Source organism: Glycine soja, chromosome 5 (assembly GCF_004193775.1).
Source record: "Glycine soja cultivar W05 chromosome 5, ASM419377v2, whole genome shotgun sequence".
Lineage (NCBI taxonomy): Eukaryota > Viridiplantae > Streptophyta > Magnoliopsida > Fabales > Fabaceae > Glycine > Glycine soja.
Window position 1 is genome coordinate 31,869,347 of NC_041006.1, and position 24,478 is coordinate 31,893,824.

Consider the following 24,478-nt stretch of genomic DNA (forward strand, 5'->3'; position numbering starts at 1 on the left):
ACCAATTCACTGTGAGGGGTAAGCAAGTAAGGCATTATGGACAGACTTAATCATGGGGTTCGGAGCTGGTTGAAACCTCATGATGTTGAAACAGATGGGACTTGTGCAGAAAGAAAATTGGAATTTTACCTTCACGGTTGAGTAATAGATTTCTGTATGCAGCATTCAGTGTGTTATGGTGCAGGGAGACAATTTGTTGAATGTTGAATGCACAAGAAGCAGTTCAGGGGCTGGTGGACCTACCAGGCAGCGAGGGAGTGGCAAAGACAGAAGTGCCTGGTCATAGAGTGAAGGAGACACAAAATATTAATATACTTTGCCTCTATAATTGGTGATGTCATATTAGCTGTTGCAACAAAAAGTTCACACATTGTTTTTTTATTATGTGAATATAATTTTTAGCTTAAGTTTTCAATCCCAAATGCAAGAATGAATCACCATGTTTTGGTGTACTGCTCAGAACTGAAATTTGTGTTCATAATGTTGCAGGAACTCCAAGGTTACACAGTTGGTGCAAGACTCATTAGGTACTTATTTCTCTATGCAAAGGAACTTATCTAGGTATGATTGATTTTATTATAATTTTATCCATCTTTTGGTATGGTTGAAGGGAAAATGCAAATGAAATCAAGGCCAAATTTATTGTGGAAGCAGCTAATCACCCGACTGACCCAAAGGCTGATGAGGTTAGTTTACATTTTCTCTTTCCTTCTCTTCTTCAAACAAGAAAGAAGAAATGCACTGTTGTTAACTACCTTCCTAACTTGCAGATTTTGAAGAAGAAAGGGGTTGTCATCCTCCCAGACATATTTGCAAACTCAGGAGGTGTTACAGTTAGCTACTTTGAGTGGGTTCAGGTAACTATTAATTAATTTAATGAAGTACATGATTTGACATAGATAATTTTCACGAAACTAACTAAAGTTTTACATTTATTTAAATAAATCTTTTCTTTATCAGTAACGAACTAACAATCAAATAGATTGAGTTTATATTGTTGTTTGTTTAATTTTCTTTCGGTATAGTTAATGAATAGGTTTTTTATTTTCGATACGAAGTTAATGAATAGGTTAATCACTTAATACAAATTTTCATTTTTACATTTCATCACAATGAAAACATTGCTCAGGCCTCAGGGAATCCAAACCAAAATGAGAGACAAAAAAGTAGCAATACAATTCTTATCATGTTTGTATTGTGATAGGTCCATCCATGGGTCTTTCCTTTTCTCATCCTGTTCTTCATGGGAAAATATTACCTTTAATTAGCTCTGGAGACCAATGCATAACTTCATCAAAGCCCAACAACACATGCACATGAACATACCCATGTATTCGGTGTTGCTCAACTTTGAACCAGAAAAGCAACAGCATCAACCTCAAAACTTGCAAGAACTGCAAAACCCAATTTGACCCTGCACTCAATCACCCTCTTGCTTGTCGATTTCACACTACCCATTTTGGAAGTACCCCCACTTCATTTCTGACTTAGTTCATACTTATTTTGCCCTTGCACTTTGTTGTGGTTTAGCTTTTGATTTTATTTTTTTTAATTTGATAAGAAAAATATATTGTTATGTCCTAGTATCCGAGAACTACGAAGAACTCTAGAAGAAATATTAAGAAAGGAAAAGTTTCTGTTATTGTTGTCTTATCCTTTACATGATACATTCATATATATAGTGCAAGAATGCTAATGTTCGTTATTCTAATTCCTCTTTTGTTCCTATGCAGAAGCAATTACAATAACAAAATAGATTCCAAATGAGGTTACAAATTCCTCCAAATGATGTGATTTGCGCAATTCCCTTTTGGCCCTGAGGTTAGTGTTGGTCTCTCCCTTGTCTGCTTGCAATTCATCTTTGCTCTGCTGCTGCTGCTTCATAACAGATATATTGACTTTTGACATGAAATAATAATCCCTTTAAAAGCCTGCTCAAAGAATGTTCAATGTTGCACTAGAATAATCAACCCCAATTAGACAAAGATATACCACCTATTAACTGTTGTAAGCTGGAGTTATCTGAACATAGCTATGTGTTTGTAGTATTTCAATTCTGTGTCTATTTAAGCTTTTCAAATGTACTTGAATGTGGCCACATCTGTAGAATGTTTTTTTTTATCAATGTTTCATTTGTATGGCTGCTAATTTTCAGAGTTAACTGGTGCTGAATGGGGGTTAAAAGCTAACTTTTGTTGTTGCATGTACTGATAAATCACAAAGGGATATGATAATTATTCTAATGTTATGTTACCTCACGATACCTTGAGCTAACTAGGAATGTCCCTTCTAATTTGTTGCTACACTTTATGCCTCTATTTATAGTAAATAGTCAAAACAAATTTTCTCGGTTGATGCCTCTATCTTGTTTCTTATATGTGCTTTAACTTAAAGTAAGCATGGCATATAAAAATGAAGCAAAGTCATTTCAGATTTCAATAATTACAACTACAAGGAACAGGAGCAACTCTTAATTTATGCAATGACATGTGAAAACCTGCTTTTTTTGGTCCAGATGTAAGGTTCATGTCCAATCTGACATTCTGCAACCTCACCCATGTTCTTTTGCTCACTAACAGCAATGTGCAAACTCTTCAGATAGAAACAACCACATTGTTAAATTACAGGTGGCTATCTTTTGTGACTACCTTACATTTGCTCTTCTTCTTAGTCTTGTATACTATTTACCCATTTGTCCGATGATTAAATTTATCTTCATACTTCTTTTTGCTAGTGTCCTACTAAGGTTGTTAATCTGGTATCTACATGTAACGCATAGCAACCAAAACTTTAAGCTATTGCCTAGTAGCCTGTAAATTTTTGCCTAATACACCTAACATTGGATTTGTCTTAAATTATTTATCCCATATTCACATTGAATTCACAATTCTTTTGTATTTATGTGTATGTAGCCCTAAATTCAATGTTTACTTTGAGACTTATGATGGAGATGCTCCAACTTATTTAGTTAGGGTATCTTTATACAAATGTCTTTCATTATTGTCAGTGCTAGTGTAGCATTGGTCCAGTCCATATACTAATCCTAGCCCAACAAGTGAAGTGGATATAGCTAATTAATGAGTTTAACACTTTCAGTTATTTTGTTTTTGTTTGTTGCTTCACTAGGCCATATAGAAAGAAGATACATAGAAGTGTCGCATAGTGCATCTTGGGCAGAAGTAACGATGATAACATCAGGTTTTGACACAACACAGACATTTTATTTGGATGTTGTTCAGGTAATTCATGCTTGAAACTTTGCCACATTGTGGGTAGTGTTGTTGACATGTTTTCTTTGCCCAGCTATGCCCACTGCCAATTATTATTGAAATGGGAGACTTATGTAATTTTCCTTCCCCTATTGCCAAAAGCTTTGCCTTTAGGTCAGACATTGGAATTAGTCATTTCTCAATTTTGGTCAAGTGACATAAGGAGTCATGAGACCACGACTATGGATTTTGATGTACTTGAATTCTTATTTAGATGAACTTTATTTTATCATTGAAGTTAATTACCTTTATGGGATCAAATCAATGCCATTTTATCAAACTTTTTCTATTTGTTCATATTAACAAATTTCTTTGTATTTTCATTCATTCATTCACTTCATTCATCTTGTTGATCATAAACTTAAGAACCATTACTGAAAGGAAAAAATTTTATATGGCAACATGATAGACTCTTTCCCATAACAAAGGTTTATTGCATAAAGATATGGAAGAGTAACAAGGGATTGCACAGTCTTCTATAAATGAAGAGAACATGGATAAGGGATCTGTCAATGTGACAGCTGGGGGAAGAAAACGGAATCTGTTAAAGGGATTAAAAGGAATGAAGGGATTGGGGTTGGGGTGGTAAACAGGAATTGAGTGCGGCGAGATTAGATATGAGGTTGCAGGTTTGACAAATGACCTATCTTGTCTTTTCCTCTTTGTTATCTGCTATTTCTTTCTCAATTTTCTGCAATTACTTGGTCCAATTCCCTAGTTTGTGTGATTTCAAAAGTAACTTCTATAATAGGGACATGTGTCAAAAGCCTGTAGGAAATTAAAGGAGTTTTTCTCACCATTAGTTGCCCTGAATATGCTACATAACCTTGAATTGATCTTGTGTTCTTCATCACAATCTACCTTTGTTGATTATTCAACTGAATTTTCTTGAGTTGCAGAACTGATGGTGGACGATGTCTTGCTAGTGTATGCAATTGTGGCTTCTGAACTATGTTCTGCTGCATTTGTGGCTTCTAGACTATGTTCTGCTGCATTGGGAACTAATAGTGGAGGATGTCTTGCTAGTGTATGCAATGCATATTTCTCTCTCTCTCTCTCTCTTTGATCTTCCTTTTTTTACTCTTTCATTTTACTTGACTGGTCTCAACTTTACATGTACATGTCTACACTTATAGTTCATTGCATAAATTTTAATTAATTTCCTATCCTCACGTGTTTATTACAGGTATTTGAAGAAACTTTCAATTGTGTAAATAAAAAAATAGCTCCTATTTAAAAAAAAAAGCATTCTACATCGGTTTTGAGGAGACCGATGTAGAATGGTCAGCATTCTAAGACGGTCACGTGTCAAAGACCGTCGTAGAATACAACCCATTCTACATCGGTCCTTCATAACTGACCGTCGTAGAATGCAGTGCATTCTACATCAGTTTGGCATAAGTGACCGTCGTAGAATGGTGAGCATTCTACATCTGTCTCCTCAGACGAGACCGTAGTAAAATATCCAACAATTCTACATCAGTCGTTGACGAGAGACCGTCTTAGATTGCCCAGCATTCTACGACGGTCTTCTACGTAGGACCGATGTAGAATGATGACTATTCTACGACGGTCGCGACTAAAGGACCGATGTAGAATGGTCACCATTTTAAGATGGTCTTTGGCAACTGTCGTTATCTCGCCTTCCCCTTTTTACGATGTTTCCTACGATGACGGTCCTTAATCGATGTCGTATGATCCAATTAACCGATGTAGAATATTCATTATGTAGTATGTTGTCATAGAGGAAGTTGAAGAACTGGGAAGGTTAGCATGCTTCAAAGAATGCATAACCGATGTCAAGATTATTGTGAGTTGTGAGACACAACAAGTTGATGTGTTAAAGGACCATAATAAACCTTCTCGGGATGGCAATGAGAATGACATGAAAGACTCTAAGTTGTATGCTTATAGAAACCTATGTTTATCTTTTTTAATTTTTTTTTTTTACTACTACGCACAAGTTCCAGTTCCTTGCGTGATTGAATAAAACGTGACTTAGTTGTGACTGAGCCAATGTAGCAAGGTTCATGAACTTTCACATTAATATTATTTCCAAAGTTCATCGTACCATTTTATTATTATGATTGTCATCATGTTTTATAAAATATCTTAAATAATATTTGAATTAATGTTGTATTGTAAATTAATATTTTATTTATTTATTTATATAATCAATTAAAATGTGGGTAACAAATGTGGGCATATAGTTTTAAAACTTGAATTGATCCAGCCGGTCCAACCGATTTGCACAAATGGAAAAAGGAGAGGAGGTGTCCTAAAGGGCATTTTTGTCCATTCGAGGTGTTTTAATTTTCCCAGCAAGCAAAAAATGGGGTGCAAGAAGCAATGGCCGAATTCCAAATATAACATTATTTTTCCATTGACCATAAAAGGAAAAAAAAAATAAACAGAACCTTCTTTCTAGCTGGTGATCATTCTGTAAAAAGAGGTCAATCACTGAAAATGTGAGAGGTAAATAGTACACAGATTCACAAAGCTGCCAATTGTTTATTGTCGGTTTTGTTTGAGTCTGGATTGATATTATTTTTACTCCAATAGTAAATCTATTTTGGCTTTATTTCTGAATTTTTTAAGCAAATTCAAATTAAATTAGACCGATTGAAATTAAGTTAGTTTGTCTTAGATAGTCAAATTAACCTGAAAGTTTAAATTTTTTATTGTCTCATTTTTTATTTAAATCTATTTTTTTATTTGTATAAGATACTAGTTCCTTTTTCTCATATGATATAAGATAGTCAACTTAATTCCTATATTATCTATATTCCTTTTCGTTTTTCTTGAATTCAAAGTTCAAACCAATGATGATAATCATTTTTTAATTTGTGTATTTTATATTTGTTTGATCCTAATGAAAGCCTTTACTTATGATATGATCGTACCCAAAATACAAAGGCTAAAATTCACTAATGAAGAATTATCTCTAAATTAATAAGATTCCAACATTCATTTTTAAGCTGAAATAAAGCATTTGACACAATATAAATCTATAAACAAACTGGCCGAATACACGCGACCCAAGTTTTGTGTAGATATGGAGGGGTCCAATAAGAGCCCATGTATGATTTTATTCCAAGAACTTATGGGAAGGGATGCAAGATATTTTGTGACCAAATATGGATAAGGTGATGAACTGCATGTGATTCAAAAGAGGAAGTGCAGGGATAGTGTTTAGTTTGTCATCTGTGGATGGCATATTGCATTCCAAACTCACCATTACTCCAGGGTTGGAAAGACAAGCCCATGTTGCTTATTCGGTTGGAACAATAGGCAAGAATAGAGCTAATGACAAACCTCAACTTCTCTGGTTGACAAAACATTTTTGAGAGGTACTTCTCTCTTTTTCTATCTCTTCAATTTATTAAACTATTTATTATTGTCATCCGTCAATTCAAAAATTAAAAGGGATTTAACTCGATTGATTGAATAAAATACTGAATTGTTATAAACTTTTAGTACCAGTTTTCAATTTCTATTGATAAAATAATCTATCAATTCAAAAAATTTGAGATTTGACATAATTTTGATCAAGGAAGGAGCTTAAATGTTGCTGTAGGGCTACAATTGATGGATTGAGTGCAACCAATTTCCACGAATGCTGTGACTTCAAGGGACCATGTGTGATAATCGGCTACACAATTTGGTGCATTTAACCCTGAAGGGTATAAAAGCACAGATGATCACTAAGACACATTTGATGCCTTCCTATTTTATTGGGTAGACAATGAAACTACTAAACCCATCATTTTGCCCAAGGTTGGTGGAAGTGGTGCAGCCCTCTTTGATTATGCACGCGGGGGGCCATAATTTGGGGAAGATGGGCTTCTCATTGGGCCCCCATTGGCCCCAGTTATGGGTGGCTTTGCTGGGCCTGATACCAATTCTGGCATTGGTGACTTAAGACAAGCCAAGTCTAGATCGGGATTGTCTTATGCCGAGAGGATGGGAAGGAATTATTTTTGGTGATGAGTCAAGGACAACCCTTCGAGAAGTGGAAGTCTTTTGTAGTCCTCAAATTGCAAGCTTATATTAGAATTGCATAAATGAAGTGTTGTAACTCAATTGATTAAGTAAAGTATTTGATTAAGTAAACCTACCATTCTTACTAATTAATGAAAAGTAAAATATTAGAATTGCATTATGGGGGTAACAACCGGGTAAGGAATACTATGCCATATAATACTACATTATTGCCTTTCACGAATGCTGGCCACGTCTATATCGTGTCAAATGTCTATATTGTAATATTTTGTGCGTGAATAACCACTTTACCCACTTAGGCCTTTGATCACATCTTCCACTAGAAAGATTCACAAAGAAACATATACAGTACCAATACCTATATAAATTAACTTCCACTGAGGATGCTTTTCACTCCTTTCGTTTTCAACTACGCCAGTGGAGAATAATGGTTGATGGAATTCTTTTTTAAACAACCAAATAAAAACTTTGCTTAGCGATGAAAAAGCCACATAATTACTTTTAGATTGAATTTTGGAGAACGTAGAAGGGGCCGGGCGGGAGAATCTGTCAAAGCCTTTATCAGATTATAGATCTTTTATGTTTTAAGAGTTTTGGAATTGTTAACCCTTTAAGAAAGTGTTCCTGAAAATCTTCCGAAGATGCTAGGGAGACAATATGCTTACTTCAGAAGAAGGCATAGATGTGTCATGTGTACTTTTGTTTGTATATATACTCCCACAAAAATATTAGTAATTATTTTATCTGTTATTTTATAAAACTAAGAAAGTATTTTTTATAATTTTAATTATCTTTATTTTTAATTAATACTATTTTACTCATTAGAATGAATAAAAACTACTCATGATTTCAAAAGATAACTAATCAGATCACTTATATTTTTTTTAGCATTAACCGGACAAGATCCTAGCCTAACCTTATCATTCTCGAAATTCTTAGAACTGTCTGTTGTTATTATTGGCAAATAGAGGAGTTAGGTGAATAAAGTTTATCATGAGGGCTACAGAGGAAAAATAAGTCTATAAAATTTCTTTTGATAGGAGAACTACACTAAAATACTTACAAGAACACTATAACTCTAAAAGTTTTATTCTTATCAAGTATTCTTTATTCTGCTGCGCGCCTTGTGTGCCTGTAAAGATGTATTTGAAACCTGACAGTGTATTCATCTTAGTATTTTCTTATACCTGGGAAGCTCGTGTGAACAATGAATACTTAATAAATTTCTTAATCGTTGCACAAAAACTTTTTTCCAATGAAAAAAACATTTTAATTAAAATAGAGATAATAGATTGTGGCTTCGTGGAAACTTCGGTGCAACTTCACATGGGTCTTGTGCGTTGAATTGAATTGACAAGCACTGGCAGAAAAGTTTATTTTATTAAGATTCACACCAAAATGTTTTCATTTGATTAAGTTTTTCTTAATTAAGCTTCATATCCCAGCTTATAACAGATTTTCACTAGCAAATGGAGCTTCTTTTTTTGTTTTTTCTTTAGTGGATTTACTTGAACCTCAGAAAATGCAAGCTAAAAGACTGTAACTTATAAGCAGCAAATTTTGTGTAAGTAAGTGGATCAACAGATTCTGACAAGACGATGTTCTTTATATTAAATTATTGGAGGCCTACATGCTTCAACTTCCTCTTCTACAGAATTGTTATGGAAGAAATAGTGCAGAAAGACCTGCTATATAATAATAGGAGAATGTAACATTAGTTCATGGGGTTGATTTAACTTTAAGGATCTAAAATTACGAGTTTTTAGTGAGAAAGAAAATATTTATTATATTAGAATTAAAGACAAAAGTGTGATAAATATTTTCCTTTTCAATAAAAACTTATTAGCTGTTTAAAATCAGTCTTAAGTCCTGATATTAACAAAACCGATAATAACATAGTACTGTGTCTATGTTTGTATACAAATATACTGCTTCTATGATAAGGGTCACTCAAAATTTTATAATCTCAATTGTTCAAATGACTTGGTTATCGATAACCATGTCATTTGAACAATTATGCTTGACAGTTCTTTAAGACAAATTTTGCCTCCACTTAATTGGGATAGCAATTTTAACAATCACGTTTCAGAGTTGAAGTTATGAATGAACAGAGAGAATGATTGGTAAAAATGATAATCACTATCCAGTCTTCTCAATGATCTACAGTTTTACTTATAATAGAATTATTGTAGTGAATGTTACTATTGGTGAATAGTTATGTTAACTGTTAGATTAGCATGTGTCTTTACATAGGCGGTGGCTTCTGAGTGACTAGAGAAAAAGCCAAATGCTATACTGTACAGTCACCTCAATGAACACAACACTTATGTGGTGGGATGGCTGAGCCTAAAAGCAATTCCTCTTAACTCCATTGCTTGAGTGGTAAAGATGGTAGAATTTCTCAATTACCACTAAATGATGGGTTGACATAATTCTTCCTTACTTCCACAAAGTACAATAACAACAACAAAGTCTTATCTCACAAGACGAGATCAATTACATAGATCACACAACGTAACTTAACACAGTTAAGAACCAAAGTTTCAGAAATACAAAGTATTCCAATAAAATGTTCTTTGGCTAAAGCTGCTAATTTATTGACATAGAATCCATTAAAAGGTCATTAAAACCTATCATCCCCCACTAATGCAAAAAGGACAAGCCGACCGTATATTGGATGCTAATCAAAACAACTGTACGGTAAAATGTCTTGTCAAGAATAAATGTAGAACTCCATTTCACCTTTGTTTTTTAAGGAAAAAAACAAAAATGAAATGATCACTATATCTGGCGGCTGTGTTGACTTAAAGGTAAAACAAAGTACTGTTATTCACATGCATAATCTAATTCCTTTTAGTTTTGTCTTCTACTTTCAGATTTTCAAAATTAAGCATCTTTACCATTGTTTGATTGGGATACAAAAGTTCCTTAATCCTGTAATCTTACTGCATTAAATTTTGATATAGAGCAATGTGACTAATAGAATCCATAAGACAAGCATTAGAGAAAAGAAAAAATTCTTGTTGAATATATATATGAAACAGAAAAGGCAAGGAAACCCTGTGTGAACCCAAAACCATAAAGCACTAGATAGTAGGGGGATAAGGAGTTTGAGGCTTTATAAAGTTTTGCTCCATTAATATAACCTTATTTTATACAACCACACATACAGATGGCTGAATGTAAACCAACTCCGGCAATATGGCAATATGGATAAAAGTGATGTTGCCTGGACATTCAACATAACAGCATAAACGATAAACATAATCAAAAGCACTTCAAGCAGAAAATCATTTCTGTCTGCTACACGGCAAGGTGATTCTACTCATTGTTTAGCACTCCAAGACATACATTAAAAGGCGTTGTCTTGGAGATTCCTAATAAAGCCACACCAAGTGAAACTATAGATAACTAGTCCCCAAAGATCAACACCTCTCGTCTCCACTTTTTTTATTTCAAATTAGACCTTGATCGCAGTTTAACACCGTGCATTGCAAGAAAAGTGAGAGAATGATCAGTCTTTTGTTTTCAGATTTTAAAAGAGTTCAGGATATGAGATTGAATTAGTTTGATCATAACCATCATAAGGAACATTCCCATTTCCATAAAAGTCCATGGAATTCCATTGTCTAGAGTATGGTGACATGCAGCCAATTTGACTGAGACTATCAGCAAAATCAACTTCCACATTGAAATTTGAGTAGGACAAACTAGATGAAGTTTCTGGATGCTCCAAAGATTGCCATGGTGCCATCACACTTGGTAAGTCATACCGTGGAAAACATTCAGCCACCGCATTTTGCAATGGAGGGTAGTCCTGCAGTTAGTGAGGGAAAAATGTCAGTAACTTCTCCAAAAGTTACCTATTCTATTCAACCTCATTTTCCATTCTTTCTTCGTACATATATATACCTTTGAAGAATCAAGAATCATATCAGGAGAGATCCAGAAGTTTGAAGGATTGGTTTCCACAGAAGCTTGGTTGTACTCTCCCATTGGAGCCACATTGTACGGAGAAGTTATAGGGCTTGAATAACGGCTCTCTTTATTCAGGTGACTTGCTTGAGAGGAAGCATCACCAGAGTTGCTGAATGGCTCACTAGAGAATTTCACTGAGGTGTCACTCCCATTGATGGAACTGCTTCCAGCCCTTTTGCCCTTGTGTTCTCCCTGTGATACACTTGCCTTCACATTCTTCTTAATAACCCGGCACAGAGCAAAACCACCCTACAATGAACACAAACAAACCAACTTGAGTCTTTTAGTGTTACCCTCAAATTAAGTCCAACTAAGCAAAAATGAATCAAATTTCTTTAGTAAGTTAAAATCAACTTACACACCTCAATATTAATTCAAAGAGGAGAGTTTCTATAAAAGTTAAAGTGCATAAGTTGATTTTAACTCGTGCTTAAATGTAAGTAGTACCTGGAAACATGGTGTGGCTTGGCCAAGATCATCGCAGAGGCGATATTCGTGCATGACCCAATCAGTTCTATCCCCCATAGGTGCCCTACCAAGGTAGAAAACCAGGGTCTTGCGGTACCCTACAGTGGATGGATTAGACTGGCACACCACCTTTCTGTCTTTACCAGTGGCTTTCCAATACCCAGCTTTGGTGGCTCTATTTGTTCTTGATCCATTTGGGTACTTGCGATCCCTTGGACAGAAGAAAAACCATTCCAAATCCCGTTTTGGAAGGAAAGACTTCTCTGCATTTCACACCTCATGAATTAGGCTTCTCAGATTTTCCTTATGAGAAAAAAAAAATGCAACAAATAAATAAAATAAACCATTGCGTTTTGTTTTTTTTTGCCAAAGAAATCCTATTGAATCGGCTTTTACAGCTCAGAATGATTAACCGCTAAAGAAAAAGTGAAGAAAAGAAAAATAGACAAAACAGTAACACACTGCTTTCTTTCTAGCATTCATAAAGTTGCATTTCACACTGGTCTGGTCCATTCACTATGCTAAACCTTGCATCAGAAAGGCTTCCTTTTTACGTGTCTACACATAAAGGGTGCAAAATGAAATGACCAAAAATGTGAAAAAATTGAAGATTACCCGGCAATTCCCACGGATCAAATTTGTAAAAATCAATCACGGGGATAACTTCAAGCTCAATTTCAAGCCCCTCCACTTTTCTCTTAAGGTAGTATCCCACTAATTCTTCATCAGTTGGGTGGAAACGAAATCCTGGTGGTAGTGTTGCCCCTCCCATATTAAAAGAGTCACAAAAAATTTGTGAAGATGATGAAGAAAAAGTAACCAAAGCTATATAGCAAGAGAACAAAAGAAAGTAGTTTCCAGGATATTTTGGAAGGATTAGGATATAATAATTATTGCTAAGTGCCAAGACTATATCTATTAAAGATCTGAAAGATCCAGAAATAGAAGCTTTTGTCTAAAATAGATTTTTTGCCAAATGTCAAGTGACACTTCCACAGGGTGCACCCATTGAATGCAAAGACCATCGTCTTGAAGAAATTTAGAAATCTCTTATGGCACCTATCCCCCTCCAAACCCCACCACCACCCTTTCGTTTCAAAACCTTGAAAAAGGTGGAACAAAAAGAATGAAATTAACTAAGTAGTACCAAGATGTTAAAATAACTGTGACTCAAACTACTTTTGAGCCCAATTAAGTTTGCAAAGAAAAAATGAGAACTTTGTCACAAGTTTCCAAAAGGGTAAGCTAATCAAAGCCCAAATTTTAGAATGAGCAAGTTCAGAACAACACTGACATTGGGTGAGATGTGATGTGAGGTGATGCACTAAGACAAAGTGGTAATGGATATGTTATTTGTTCTTTGAGATGAGGATGATGAGAGAAGGTAGAGTAAAAGCATAAGTCACTAATGGTGTGCTATTTATAGCATTTGAGAAGGGAACCAAAAGTCCAAAATTTAGCACACCGAAAGTTTGAGAATGAGATTACTTGTCTCAAGTGCACCCAAAATTCCAAAGCAAAGTGGCCCACCACTCTAACCAGGTTCACATTCACACTACAAACTATAGTTTACTTCCCGCCAATTCAATTAATTTACCGTTATTTTATGGCTTCCATTTCAATGGGTTTTGGGTCCTTCCCAAGAACTTACTAGTATTCATTCCTTTATATCTTAGTTGAAGAAGAATGGATTTCAATTTCAACACCAAGCAATGTAATGTAATGATTTAGCTTGGCTTAATCAGTAGCAAAAGCAGAGGGGTGTGCCTCTAATTTCATCAAAGTGCGTTTCAATATTCAAAGTATCTTGATTAGTGAGTATATTCAACATTGACCCGTTTAAGCACAACGAAAATGTTGAAACTTGAAAGTACAAAATTATTATCCAGGAGTCTTAAAAGCCACACTCCTGGGAGAATTTCTCCCTCTCTTTTTGGGACTTATAAACATTCTCTCTCTGTTTGAATCTCTGCTTCTTTTTTTCTACAGAAACATATATAAAAGTATGCTTAATGTGGTGCTGATAACGCTATATTTTGCGTAATTTGATAGTGTTTTGAAAGGAAATCAAAAGGTTAAAAGCAATCACCTGTATTAAAGTGATAACAGTGCGAACCTTAGTGTTAGTGCCTATTTTTATTTACCATTGGAGTAAATTAAATAAAATTAATTTTTTAAAAGTTTAGAAAAGATTTGCTTTAAAATATGTGATTTTTATTAGAAAGTGTAAAAATTAATTTTGTAACAATGAAACAAACAAAAGGCTTAAAATTAATTTTTTAAAAGTTTAGAAAAGATTTGCTTTAAAATGTGTTTTTTTTATTAGAAAGTGGAAAAAGTAATTTTGTAACAATGAAACAAACAAAGGCTTAAGCTAACTAATTCTCCTAAATTACTAATTATAATTTCATGTTGTTACATTATTAAAATAGTTTTGCCCCACACATGCATGCAATCCGAGTAAAACTTGTGCAGATGCTTACCCAGAATTTGAGGTGTTCGCCACTGATCGAATAACAACGTGAGGGCGCGCTAAAATTTTAAAAGATAAAAATAAATAAACACTAAACAAATAGCACGTTGCCCAGGTTTATAAATAATTAAAGAAATATTTAAATAAATTATTTATTTGATAAATCAAATTTAAAAATATAATTGTCAATGATATTTTATATCATTTTTTGTTAAAGAAGATAAAAAATTAAGTATAAATTAATATATTTTTTAATTATCAATATATTTATAAGGGGATATTTCAAAATTAAAGGTTAACCACTCAACTAAAGTTAATTAATGTGAAAATAAAAGTATGTGTTGTATATAAATTTTAAAAGAACAATATAAGAATAAAGTGAAATGAATATAATAAAACAATCAACAAAATATATTTAATGAAAGAAAAATAGTCAATCATAATGGTAAAACACATAAAAATGATATGAATAAAACATCAAAAATTGTTGCTTTTTGTATTTATTTTCTATTACTCATGATCTGTCGTTGAATTTTGTTTTCTTTGGTGTGCTCTTTTTTAAACTTTTTGTGAAATTGAATAAACTTTATTTGATGATGAAGATGCATTTTTTTGACTTCTTGGATGCTTATAGCTTTGAGCTTTTACTTATGACATATTATTTTTTCACATTTCTCTTTAATGGACTTTCTTCTTCTTTTGATGATGAAAATACATCTTTTGACTTCTTAGATAATTGTAGTTTTGGATTTTGACATATGACAGTTTGTTTATTCGTCTTTTTTTCTTAATAGACTTTGAGATTTGATAAATTTCTTTATTAGATGATGAAAATCACCTTTTGAATTGTTAGATGCTTGTAACTTTGGACTTTGACTTATCATTAGTTCTTATCTCACTCATTTGATGATATTTGTTGTGGTAAAGTAGACTCCTTTTTTATTAAAAATATTAATTAGTGGACAAAACTATTAATATTTTGTACAAGAAGTAAAAATGTAAATAAATTATAGATATGGTTACCTTTTAATTTCTTTGAGGAGAGGATCATGTTAAAAGATATTTTCTGGGATAAAAGTCATTGTGATGGTATAGGTTTGAAATCCTTCATTCAAGTTGTGAGCTTGATTTCAAGATTAAAAGTGTGTTTGCAAAGGGTATACATGATTGAGGGTATGTCAGCCTTATTTGCATTTTGTGTGTGAAGGAATTCAGATGTTGTTGTGTTTAGAATTTGTTGTGCATCTCGAACATTGAACATTGTGAATGTTGCTACACCAGTATCATTAGAGACTTTCAATTGTATCTTGAACCTAAAACAGATTTTAAAAATTGTAATATTTATTTAATTATGTTATAAAAAATAATTCATTATATACAAATGTTAAACCGTGTTGTTGGGTACTTGGATGATTGTTTGCATTCTCTACAAGTGTATTGATTTTCCTCTTTTGTTACTTTCTTTTGGCATATCTCACATGCAACCTAATTTCAACCAAACGTATCATCAATCTCATTGACTGTTGCATGAATTGTGAACACATTATCCTATTATTTTATATATGTTAAAACTAAGAAAAAAAATCAAGTATTATATGAAGGTCATGGTAGGTTAGCATATATGTGATTCCCATTATATATTGCAAAGATCTTCTATTTTTTTTTTACATTTTCTTGTCAAGATCAATGTTGGTAGAACTTGAAGAAGATAGTTCTTTTGTTTGACGTTAATCCATTTTTTCCTGCAAAGTAGTTATTTAGAATAAAATTTATAATTTTTTAACTACATCAATCAAAGAATTAGAATAAACTAACGATTTTGTTTGTTGACTGTTACATAATGTGTATAATAAAATAAAATAAAAGAAGGAAGTTCATTTTACCCTATCTCGAACTTTGAAAAATTAGGATTATTTAGGTTGATATAGATCTTCGTACTTGATGTTGAGTTGATTAAATACTCATCTGAAAAATAATTATTAAAATATAATTATTAGTAAATTAAAATTATTATAGTAAATAAAATATAAAAAAATCATTGTAAGCAAATAGCATGATATAGACTTAATTGAATTAAAATTATTTATTTATTAAATAAGTTGAACTGAAAACAATACTTAAGATAGTAAAGAAACATCTCAAATAAATAAATATCAAATTAAATAAACATGCTAATATAAAAATAAAGAGATACAAAATTATGGATCAATTTTTATTTAAATGTTATTTAAAGATTATATATATATATATATATATATATATATATATATATATATATATATGTATGTATGTATGTATGTATGTATATATATTTAAAAGTTAATATAAAAATTAAATTTAGAAAAATAATTTCAATTTTCATAGTGAAATGACACATGACAATCGTTTAATGTAAACATTAACTACAATTTAACCATCCATTTATCTAGTTATCCATATTCTTTTGGCTGAATTATCTATATATATAAAGAAAAAAAAGTAGTAAGAAAAGAAAAGATATATTTTTTTAGGCTATGTTTGTCCGCAAAGTAACTTTAACTTTATTTCTGAAAATAATCGATTAAAAAGGGAAATGTGAAAATATAATATTTTATATTACATTCTATTGTGTAAAGAAATATATATTGATGAATTATACAAAATTATTATTTAAACAAAATTTATAATTAATGATAAAGTAAGGATAGTATAGTTACCCTTTTGGTATATGATTTTGTTATGCTGTGAGTAAAATTTAAGAAGGGAGAAGGAAGAAAGAAGTGATAGACACAAAAGAAGAATATTTTCCCTCCTCCAAATCATCAATTGTGTTGACATGGCAGCGTAATAGTAAAGAGCTCAGCTTTTATATATTATAAATAAATGATCACATTTCTAATTTTCTCTCTCTCATGTCTCCCTTTCGATTTTCACAATAAATTATCAATTCCATCCCCAAATATTACACTATTGAATAGTCTCCAAAATAAACAAATTATATAGCAAGAATTTTATGGTGGAAGTAAAAGCTAGAGTGGAATGGGAGAGGTTCTTACATCAAGAAAGAGAAACTCAAGGCAATGAAGAATGGCTTGAAGATTTGGAATAGAAATTTCTTTAGGGATATACACAAGAATTGAGTTGGAGATGAATGACTTTGATAGGAAGGAGGAATTGGATGACTTGTCCTAGGAAGAGATGAATGAGAGGAGAAGGCATCAACAAGAATTTTTGAGACACACTTTGTATAGGCAGTCACTTCTCAAGCAACAATATAGATCCAAATGGCTTAAAGAATGTGATTCTAACTCAAAGTATTTTCATATTATAGTTTATTAGAGAAGGAGGAAGAATATGATTAGAGGGATTAATGTGGGTGGGGTATGGAAGGAGGAGCCTAAAGATGTAAAAGAAAATGCATGGAATTTTTTTTTAAAATAGGTTTAGTGAAGAGGATTGGAGGAGGCCATGTCTTGATGGGGTGATGTTTAAGAGGATCACATGTGTAGATAATATTATGTTGATTGGTAGCTTTGGTGAGATGGAAATTAAAGAGACAAATTGGGAGTGTGGAAGTGCAAAGAGTTCGGGTCCCGACACGGTTACATTTTTAGATTCATTAAAAAGTTTTGGGAGACTTTGAAGGGAGATGTGATTAATTTCGTCAACAATTTCATGAGTCTAAAAATTTTGTGAGAGGTGCTAATGCTTCTTTCATCACTCTTATTCCAAAGAATGATGATCCACAAGGATGAAGGGATTATAGACCTATATCCTTAGTGAGACGCATGTACAAGGTGGTGGTAAGGATTTTGGCAAAAAGACTACTAAGTGTATTGCATGATGTGATTGATGAGCGCCAAAGTGCTTCCTTAGGGGGGGGGGGGGGGAGAAACCTTTTACAAAGTGTGATGGTAGCTAATAAAGTGGTGGATGAAGCTAGAAGGAAGAAGAAAAGGTGCATGATCTTCAAGGTGGATTTTGAGAAAGCACGCATATGATTCAGTGTATTGGAAATTTCTCATGTACATGATGAGGAGAATGGGTTTTAATGAGAAATGGTTAATATGGATCTACATATGCTTATCTTCTATTAGTGAAAGTCCAACTAAAGAATTTGGCTTACAAAAAGGGTTAAGACAAGGTGACCCTGTTGCAACTTTGTTTTTCACGATTGTAGCAGAAAGACAAGTGAACTAATGAGGGGAGCTACTTTAAAGAATCTCTTTTCAGGATTTAAAGTAGGAAAAAATGAGGTAGAGGTTAATTTGTTGCAATACGTGGATGATGTTGTTTTGTGGGTGAGTTGAATCTCAATAATGTGGTGGTGGTCAAGAGTGTATTGAGATGTTTTGAACTTGCTTCCAACCTCAAGGTGAATTTTTCCAAAAGTAGATTTGGAGGGATTGGGGTGGATCAACAATGTGTGGAAAGATTTGCAAAGTACTTGAATTGTAAAATTTTGAAATTCCCATTTCTATACTTGGGAATTTCCAACCGATGCTAATCTTAGGAGGAAGGAGACATATATGGGAGCCAATAATTGCAAAAATCAAGAAGAAACTTGCTACTCGAAAACACAAGCACCTATCCTTTGCCGGTTGAATTTGTTTGATCAACTTGATATTGTCCTCTCTACTTCTCTTTTACATATCATTTTCTAAAATTCTAGAGGGGGCAATTAAAAAATTGACTACTTTACAGAGAAGGTTATTATGGGGTTGTGATGATGGTAGAGAAAAATTTATTGGGTTAGTTGGACCAAAATTTGTGCACCAAAAGATCATGGGAGTCTGGGGTTAAGGATATTTCTTTGTTCAATGTTGCTTTAATTGCAAAATGGAAATGAAATATGTTTCATTGTAGGGGGGATTTACGAGTAAGGGTGCTAGATTCCAAAAATGAAGGGTTTAGATGAGGGGGGATTGAAGTCTTGTGAATAATTTGGTGAAGGGACTTGAAATTGGTGTGTGGAAGAGAACATGATAGATGGTTTGATGGTATAGTTGAGTGGAAAATTGGGGATGGGAAAAACACTAGTCTTTTGGAGGATGCTTGGTGTGGGGATGAGAGTTTAAAATATGTATTTGCCCGAATGTTTTTAAATTCGGAACAAAACATGAAGTTGTGGGAAACTTGAGAGCTTTGGAAAATGAGAGTGGAAATGAAATTTTTTTTTGGAGGAGATCATGGTTTGATTGGGAAAGGGACATGGTCGTTGAGTTTGAGAGGTTGTTAGAGGGTGTAGCGATTAGAAGGCAAGTGGAGGACTGTTGGTGTTGGGTGGAGGATTCATCAAGTATGTATATGGTGCGATCTACTTACACAGTATTGTACAACTTGAGGTTTGACACAATTGAGGTGGACATTTTAAAAAAGTTTGTGGCAAAGTAGACACCACAAAAAGTGATATTTTTCCTATGGAGGCTTTTTTATGATAGATTACCTACCAAGGATAATCTCATAAAAAGGAATATTCAACTTGATCATCAACATTCATTATGTGTATTTTTGTAATGAGGAAGATGAAATACACATTTGTTCTTCACATGTACTTTTGCACATGAAATTTGGAGAAAATGGTATAAGCTCTTTGATTTAAACTTGGCACTACCACAATGTGCTCGAGCCCACTTTTGGCAGCATGGACAAGGTTGGTAGGGACAACAAATTTCGAGGTGGTGGAGTGTTGTGTTATGGTCCTAGAGTTCAAGGCCTAGGAGTCCTCCAGAAAAGAGAGATTAAGGAGAGGAAATTTTTTATTGTATTGCTTGCATTCTATTACATCTTTGATTCATATATATAGGCACAAAAATGCTAAGCTAATTATTCTATTTCCTCAACAGGTCCTAGGGAGCAATAACAAAATGAGTAACAGAATTAGGATTCTAGCAGACAAGGATCTTCTCCCTCCAATGACAGGTTGCCAGCTCAGCGCTTAGGAGCAAAATCAGTTACAAAATCATCCAAGTGGGTGGCCTGCTTGATTTCCTTTTTAGCTCTGAGGTTAGTGCTTGTCTCCCCTTTGTTTGCTTGTAATTCCCCTATGCTATGTTGCTTCATCATAACATTTCCTGACCCATCAAAAACACTTTGTCCTCAAGGTGTTGGGACCTCAAATCCAGACCTCGAAACAACATGGTGGCACAGTTCAAAAACAAAATAGCTAAAACACGAGGTGGGTTTAGAAAAAAATAAAAATAACACGTGAGTGAAATTTAGGCCATGGTGATTTGGGCTTGCTATGGGAAAGATGGAGGTGTAGAAAAAGAAAAGTGGGCAATAAGAAAATCAAGCTGAAACAAAAGGGAGAGTATAGAAAGAAGAAAGGTACATGAGTATAATAGGGCACCAAGAACAGTTACTTCATTAGACCTCCATCCTTCATCCTTCATTTTGTTGAACAAAGCTATAGCCTCATTGGGACGGTTTCCTTGAGCCAACCTAGAAATCATGGCATTCCACGAAGCAATGTCTCGCTTGCATATATTATCAAACATCTTCTGTGCAGCGTCAAGATCACCGGTTTTGGCATACACGTCCAACAAAGTGATCAGCAACAAGATATCAGCTTCAAACCCAAAACACAGAGGCTGAGAATGTATCTGGGTGGCTTCGGAGAAAGCCAATGCGCGCGCATCCCTTGAGGACAAAGGAGCATGTCAAAGCATCCACCTTTTAGGAACAGCGGTTGACATGGCCAAGACCTTTACGGTCGAACATCATTGTCCACAAAGCGCAAACCCGCGCCGACTGTGGTCGTGGTGGAGGACGTGGCTTCGGTGGTGGTGGTGGAGGTGATGGCAGCAGATATGGTGGTCGTGGGAAGGAGGCAAGGGAGGAGCCAAGGGGCACAAGGTGGTGTTGTGCGACAACATGCAGAACATTATGAAACTCGGGATTTGTCGTTTGGCTCGCGGAGTCCTTAAGAACCTTCTCAAGGATGGTCTGCGGTACTCTGTTACCAACACTAAGCACGTTAAGAGGAAGACGGGTACCACGGTGGATGTTCTTGCCGCTCTCAAGAGGCAAGGTAGGGTGAAATGGTGCTACAAGTTTCCTCGTAGTGTCTCCTCTGCTGGTAAGCGAAGCTGGCAAGGGTGTGGGGTGTTGCGGCATGAGTGCGGGGCGTGGCGACGGAATTGGCAAGGGCGTGTGTGCGAGGGGTGCCTTCACAGAGGAAGAAGATGGAGGTGTGGGTGAGTGGTGTTGACTAGTTTCCAACACAGTAATACGTTGAATGAGTTTATCTAGTTTGGTGGTGACATGGAGTTGGTTAGAGGCTAGCTTGGCTATGGCTTCTTCTATGCTTTCCATTCTGGTTTTGGATCGATTTGCTTCAGCCATGGTGGTAGTGCTCAATGAAAGCACCAAATGTTATGGTCCTAGAGTTCGAGGCCTAGGAGTCCTCCAGAAAAGAGAGATTAAGGAAAGGAAATTTTTTATTGTATTGCTTGCATTCTATTACATCTTTGATTCATATATATAGGCACAAAAATGCTAAGCTAATTATTCTATTTCCTCAGTAGGTCTTAAGGAGTAATAACAAAATGAGTAGCAGAATTAGGATTCTAGCAGACAAGGATCTTCTCCCTCCAATGACAGGTTGCCAGCTTAGTGTTTAGGAGCAAAATCAGTTATGAAATCGTCCAAGTGGATGGCCTGCTTGATTTCCTTTTTAGCTCTGAGGTTAGTGCTTATCTCCCCTTTGTCTGCTTGTAATTCCCGTGTTATGTTGCTTCATCATAACATGTTGCTTGGGCTGCAATCGTTTGGACAATATGGAGATGCAGAAACGGAATTATTTTTTGAGGGAAAACAAGTGGACAAGGAACAATTATGACAATCTTGTATGTTCACACTATGGACTTGGCTCAAAGCATATCAAAAGGACTTCCAGTACTCTTATCAACAGTGGCAGGTGAATCCTGGGAGTTGTTTGATACAATCATAATTGCAAATCACGATGTATGATGTAGGTGTAGCAGCTATGTAGTAATACTTTGTGATGCTATTGGATTCTTCATACGGATTTGTATCTTTCCTTATACAATCACGTCGATTTGTATAAGAAAAGATGCAACGAACCCACTATGAGAAGTTGTCTTGTGTTTGAGGAAATATATATGTTTGGTTTGGGGTTGCTTAACATGTTTGAGAGGAGCTACATCTACATGGCAGCTGGATGCCTGGATCGTATCTGGCTTTTATTTTGTAGCACTCCTTGTGCAAACTCTTTTATATTATATATAATATTGCTGATTTAAAAAAAACAAATTATATATGTAATCCTTCTTAGTATTATAAATCACACTCAATAGTTTTCTGAGTATTATACACTCGTTTAAATTAATCCCTGAATGTTGATAAAATATATTCACCTAGAGACTAAATTGATAAATATTCAATACTTTAAGAACTGTTTATATACTTTCATTACTTTAAGGACTACTTAAAGAGAGTGGCATTTGAGAAATCAAATTAATGGTTTATTTACCTACAAATTCTAGCACAAGTGGCTAATAGCTTAGATCATTTAAGCGTATGATAGACTTTCAATTTTTGACTATGCGAACCAAACAATACATGTGAGGAGAGGAGTTAATCTTTTACTTGATATTCTACTTATTTCGGGTGATTAGTCACATGACTTCTAATCTATGGAATACCTAAAAATTAATGGTTTATTTATTTTTGGCCCAGCCAAACTTATTATTAGCACCTTTATTTCCATCTCTTTCTTTATATTTTCCTTTTCCTGCGTCTGCATTCTGCATTTCGCTACTTGTGTACTGGAGCAACTCAAAGGATAAAATTTTCCTGTTTGGTGTGGCCTATGACGGTATGACCCCTACACGTTTCTTCTATTTTTTTGAGTTTTGGTGTTGATGTGTTGGAGAAGCTGGGACTTGGCCAGGCAAAAATTCGAAGACACATCACATCCCTGCTTTGGTATCATAAATTGAAGAATTTAATTTAGATAGAGTAACCGTGTAAAGATTCTTACACCCTAAAAATTAGTTAAAAATCTCATAAATATAATTTCTAAAATTATTATTATTAATTACTATAAAAATTAGCAATCTTACCTTATACTATCATAATTTTTTTACAAACTGTACGATAATTAATAATTAATGAATAATGTTGTAAAATATAAATTGAAATATCTTTTAGGTACAATACAATAGCTTTTAATTTCCAAGTGCACGAGACCTGGGAATACACACAATTGATTTGATCGGAGCTTTCACAATCTTTTAACCTCATTGGAACCTTTAATACAAATTGATGAGTAAAAGCTGAAAATTTGGATCCCTAACCAAAAGAATATCTAAATATGATGAACACATACCATCAACAACAGTAGCGTGACTCCCATTTGATATGTTTAAACTTTTAACCACTAGTGCTTGCATATTTTAAAATTGAATCTAGAATACACAGTAACACAATTTTTCTCATTCAATAACAAATTATCATCTATAACTTAATTCCCTATAACTTATTCATAGATACTTATAATTTAACGGAATTTAATATTTTATCTTAAAAAAATTGTTAATAAAAAGATTTTACGGTCAAAGAACTGGTATGAACAAAAAAATGAATCTCAAGTGACCAAAATAACACAGTGAATGAGCGTTACATCAAATTGGGGCCACAAGATTCTAATATTTCATGGAGCTGCCGCTACGGTCAAGTTTCTTCCACGTCATTCTGAATGGGACAAAATGCCTTTACAATCTTAACTTGAACTGATTGTGTCATCAAGTGGGACCAACCTTCCCAAAAGAAAATTCCCGAAAAGTGCTTAATCAGTTTTTTTTTTTTTTATCTTTTTTTCTCAATTCACATGTAACTATGTAAATGCTTTAACCAAACTCCATCTCAACTCTTTCTAGTGGGGCCATTCATCACTGTTTGCTCAAGCATAATCTTGGACAATATTTGGTGGAATATCTTGCATACTTATCAGCGAAAGAGAAAAAAAGGGCAAACTAGTTAAAATTCTTGCTTTACTCAGAACCCGGTTGAGTTGGTTTAATCTTAACTATGGGATATGTATATAACTTTTACTCTAACCACTATCAATTTGTCTGGAATATTATTGGATTATATGGGTAGTTGGGGATGATGGCTAGTTTTTTTATGTTCTCAGGGACAAAGTTACGTGTCCCTTGGCGATTTTTTTTTTCTTTTTTCTTTTAATTATGCAGGTAATTTCTTAAGAAATTTTTTTTAACTTACTTCTTTTAATCAATGGTGATTGTTTACTGCACTAGTTTTAAATTGCGATTATAATCAC

The 24,478-nt window shown here is 34.0% G+C and overlaps 1 protein-coding gene across 1 annotated transcript; it reads right to left on the minus strand.

Moving 5' to 3' along the window:
• Positions 1 to 10,388: 10,388 nt before the first annotated feature.
• On the minus strand, positions 10,389 to 13,099 carry LOC114412534 (NAC domain-containing protein 71-like). Its single transcript, XM_028376463.1, has 4 exons — positions 12,333 to 13,099; positions 11,697 to 11,980; positions 11,184 to 11,498; positions 10,389 to 11,088 (listed from the first exon to the last, which is right to left on the minus strand). Exons 1-4 carry the CDS (start codon positions 12,487 to 12,489, stop codon positions 10,807 to 10,809), a joined length of 1,038 nt encoding a protein of 345 aa, XP_028232264.1. The 5' UTR covers positions 12,490 to 13,099; the 3' UTR covers positions 10,389 to 10,806.
• Positions 13,100 to 24,478: the final 11,379 nt, after the last annotated feature.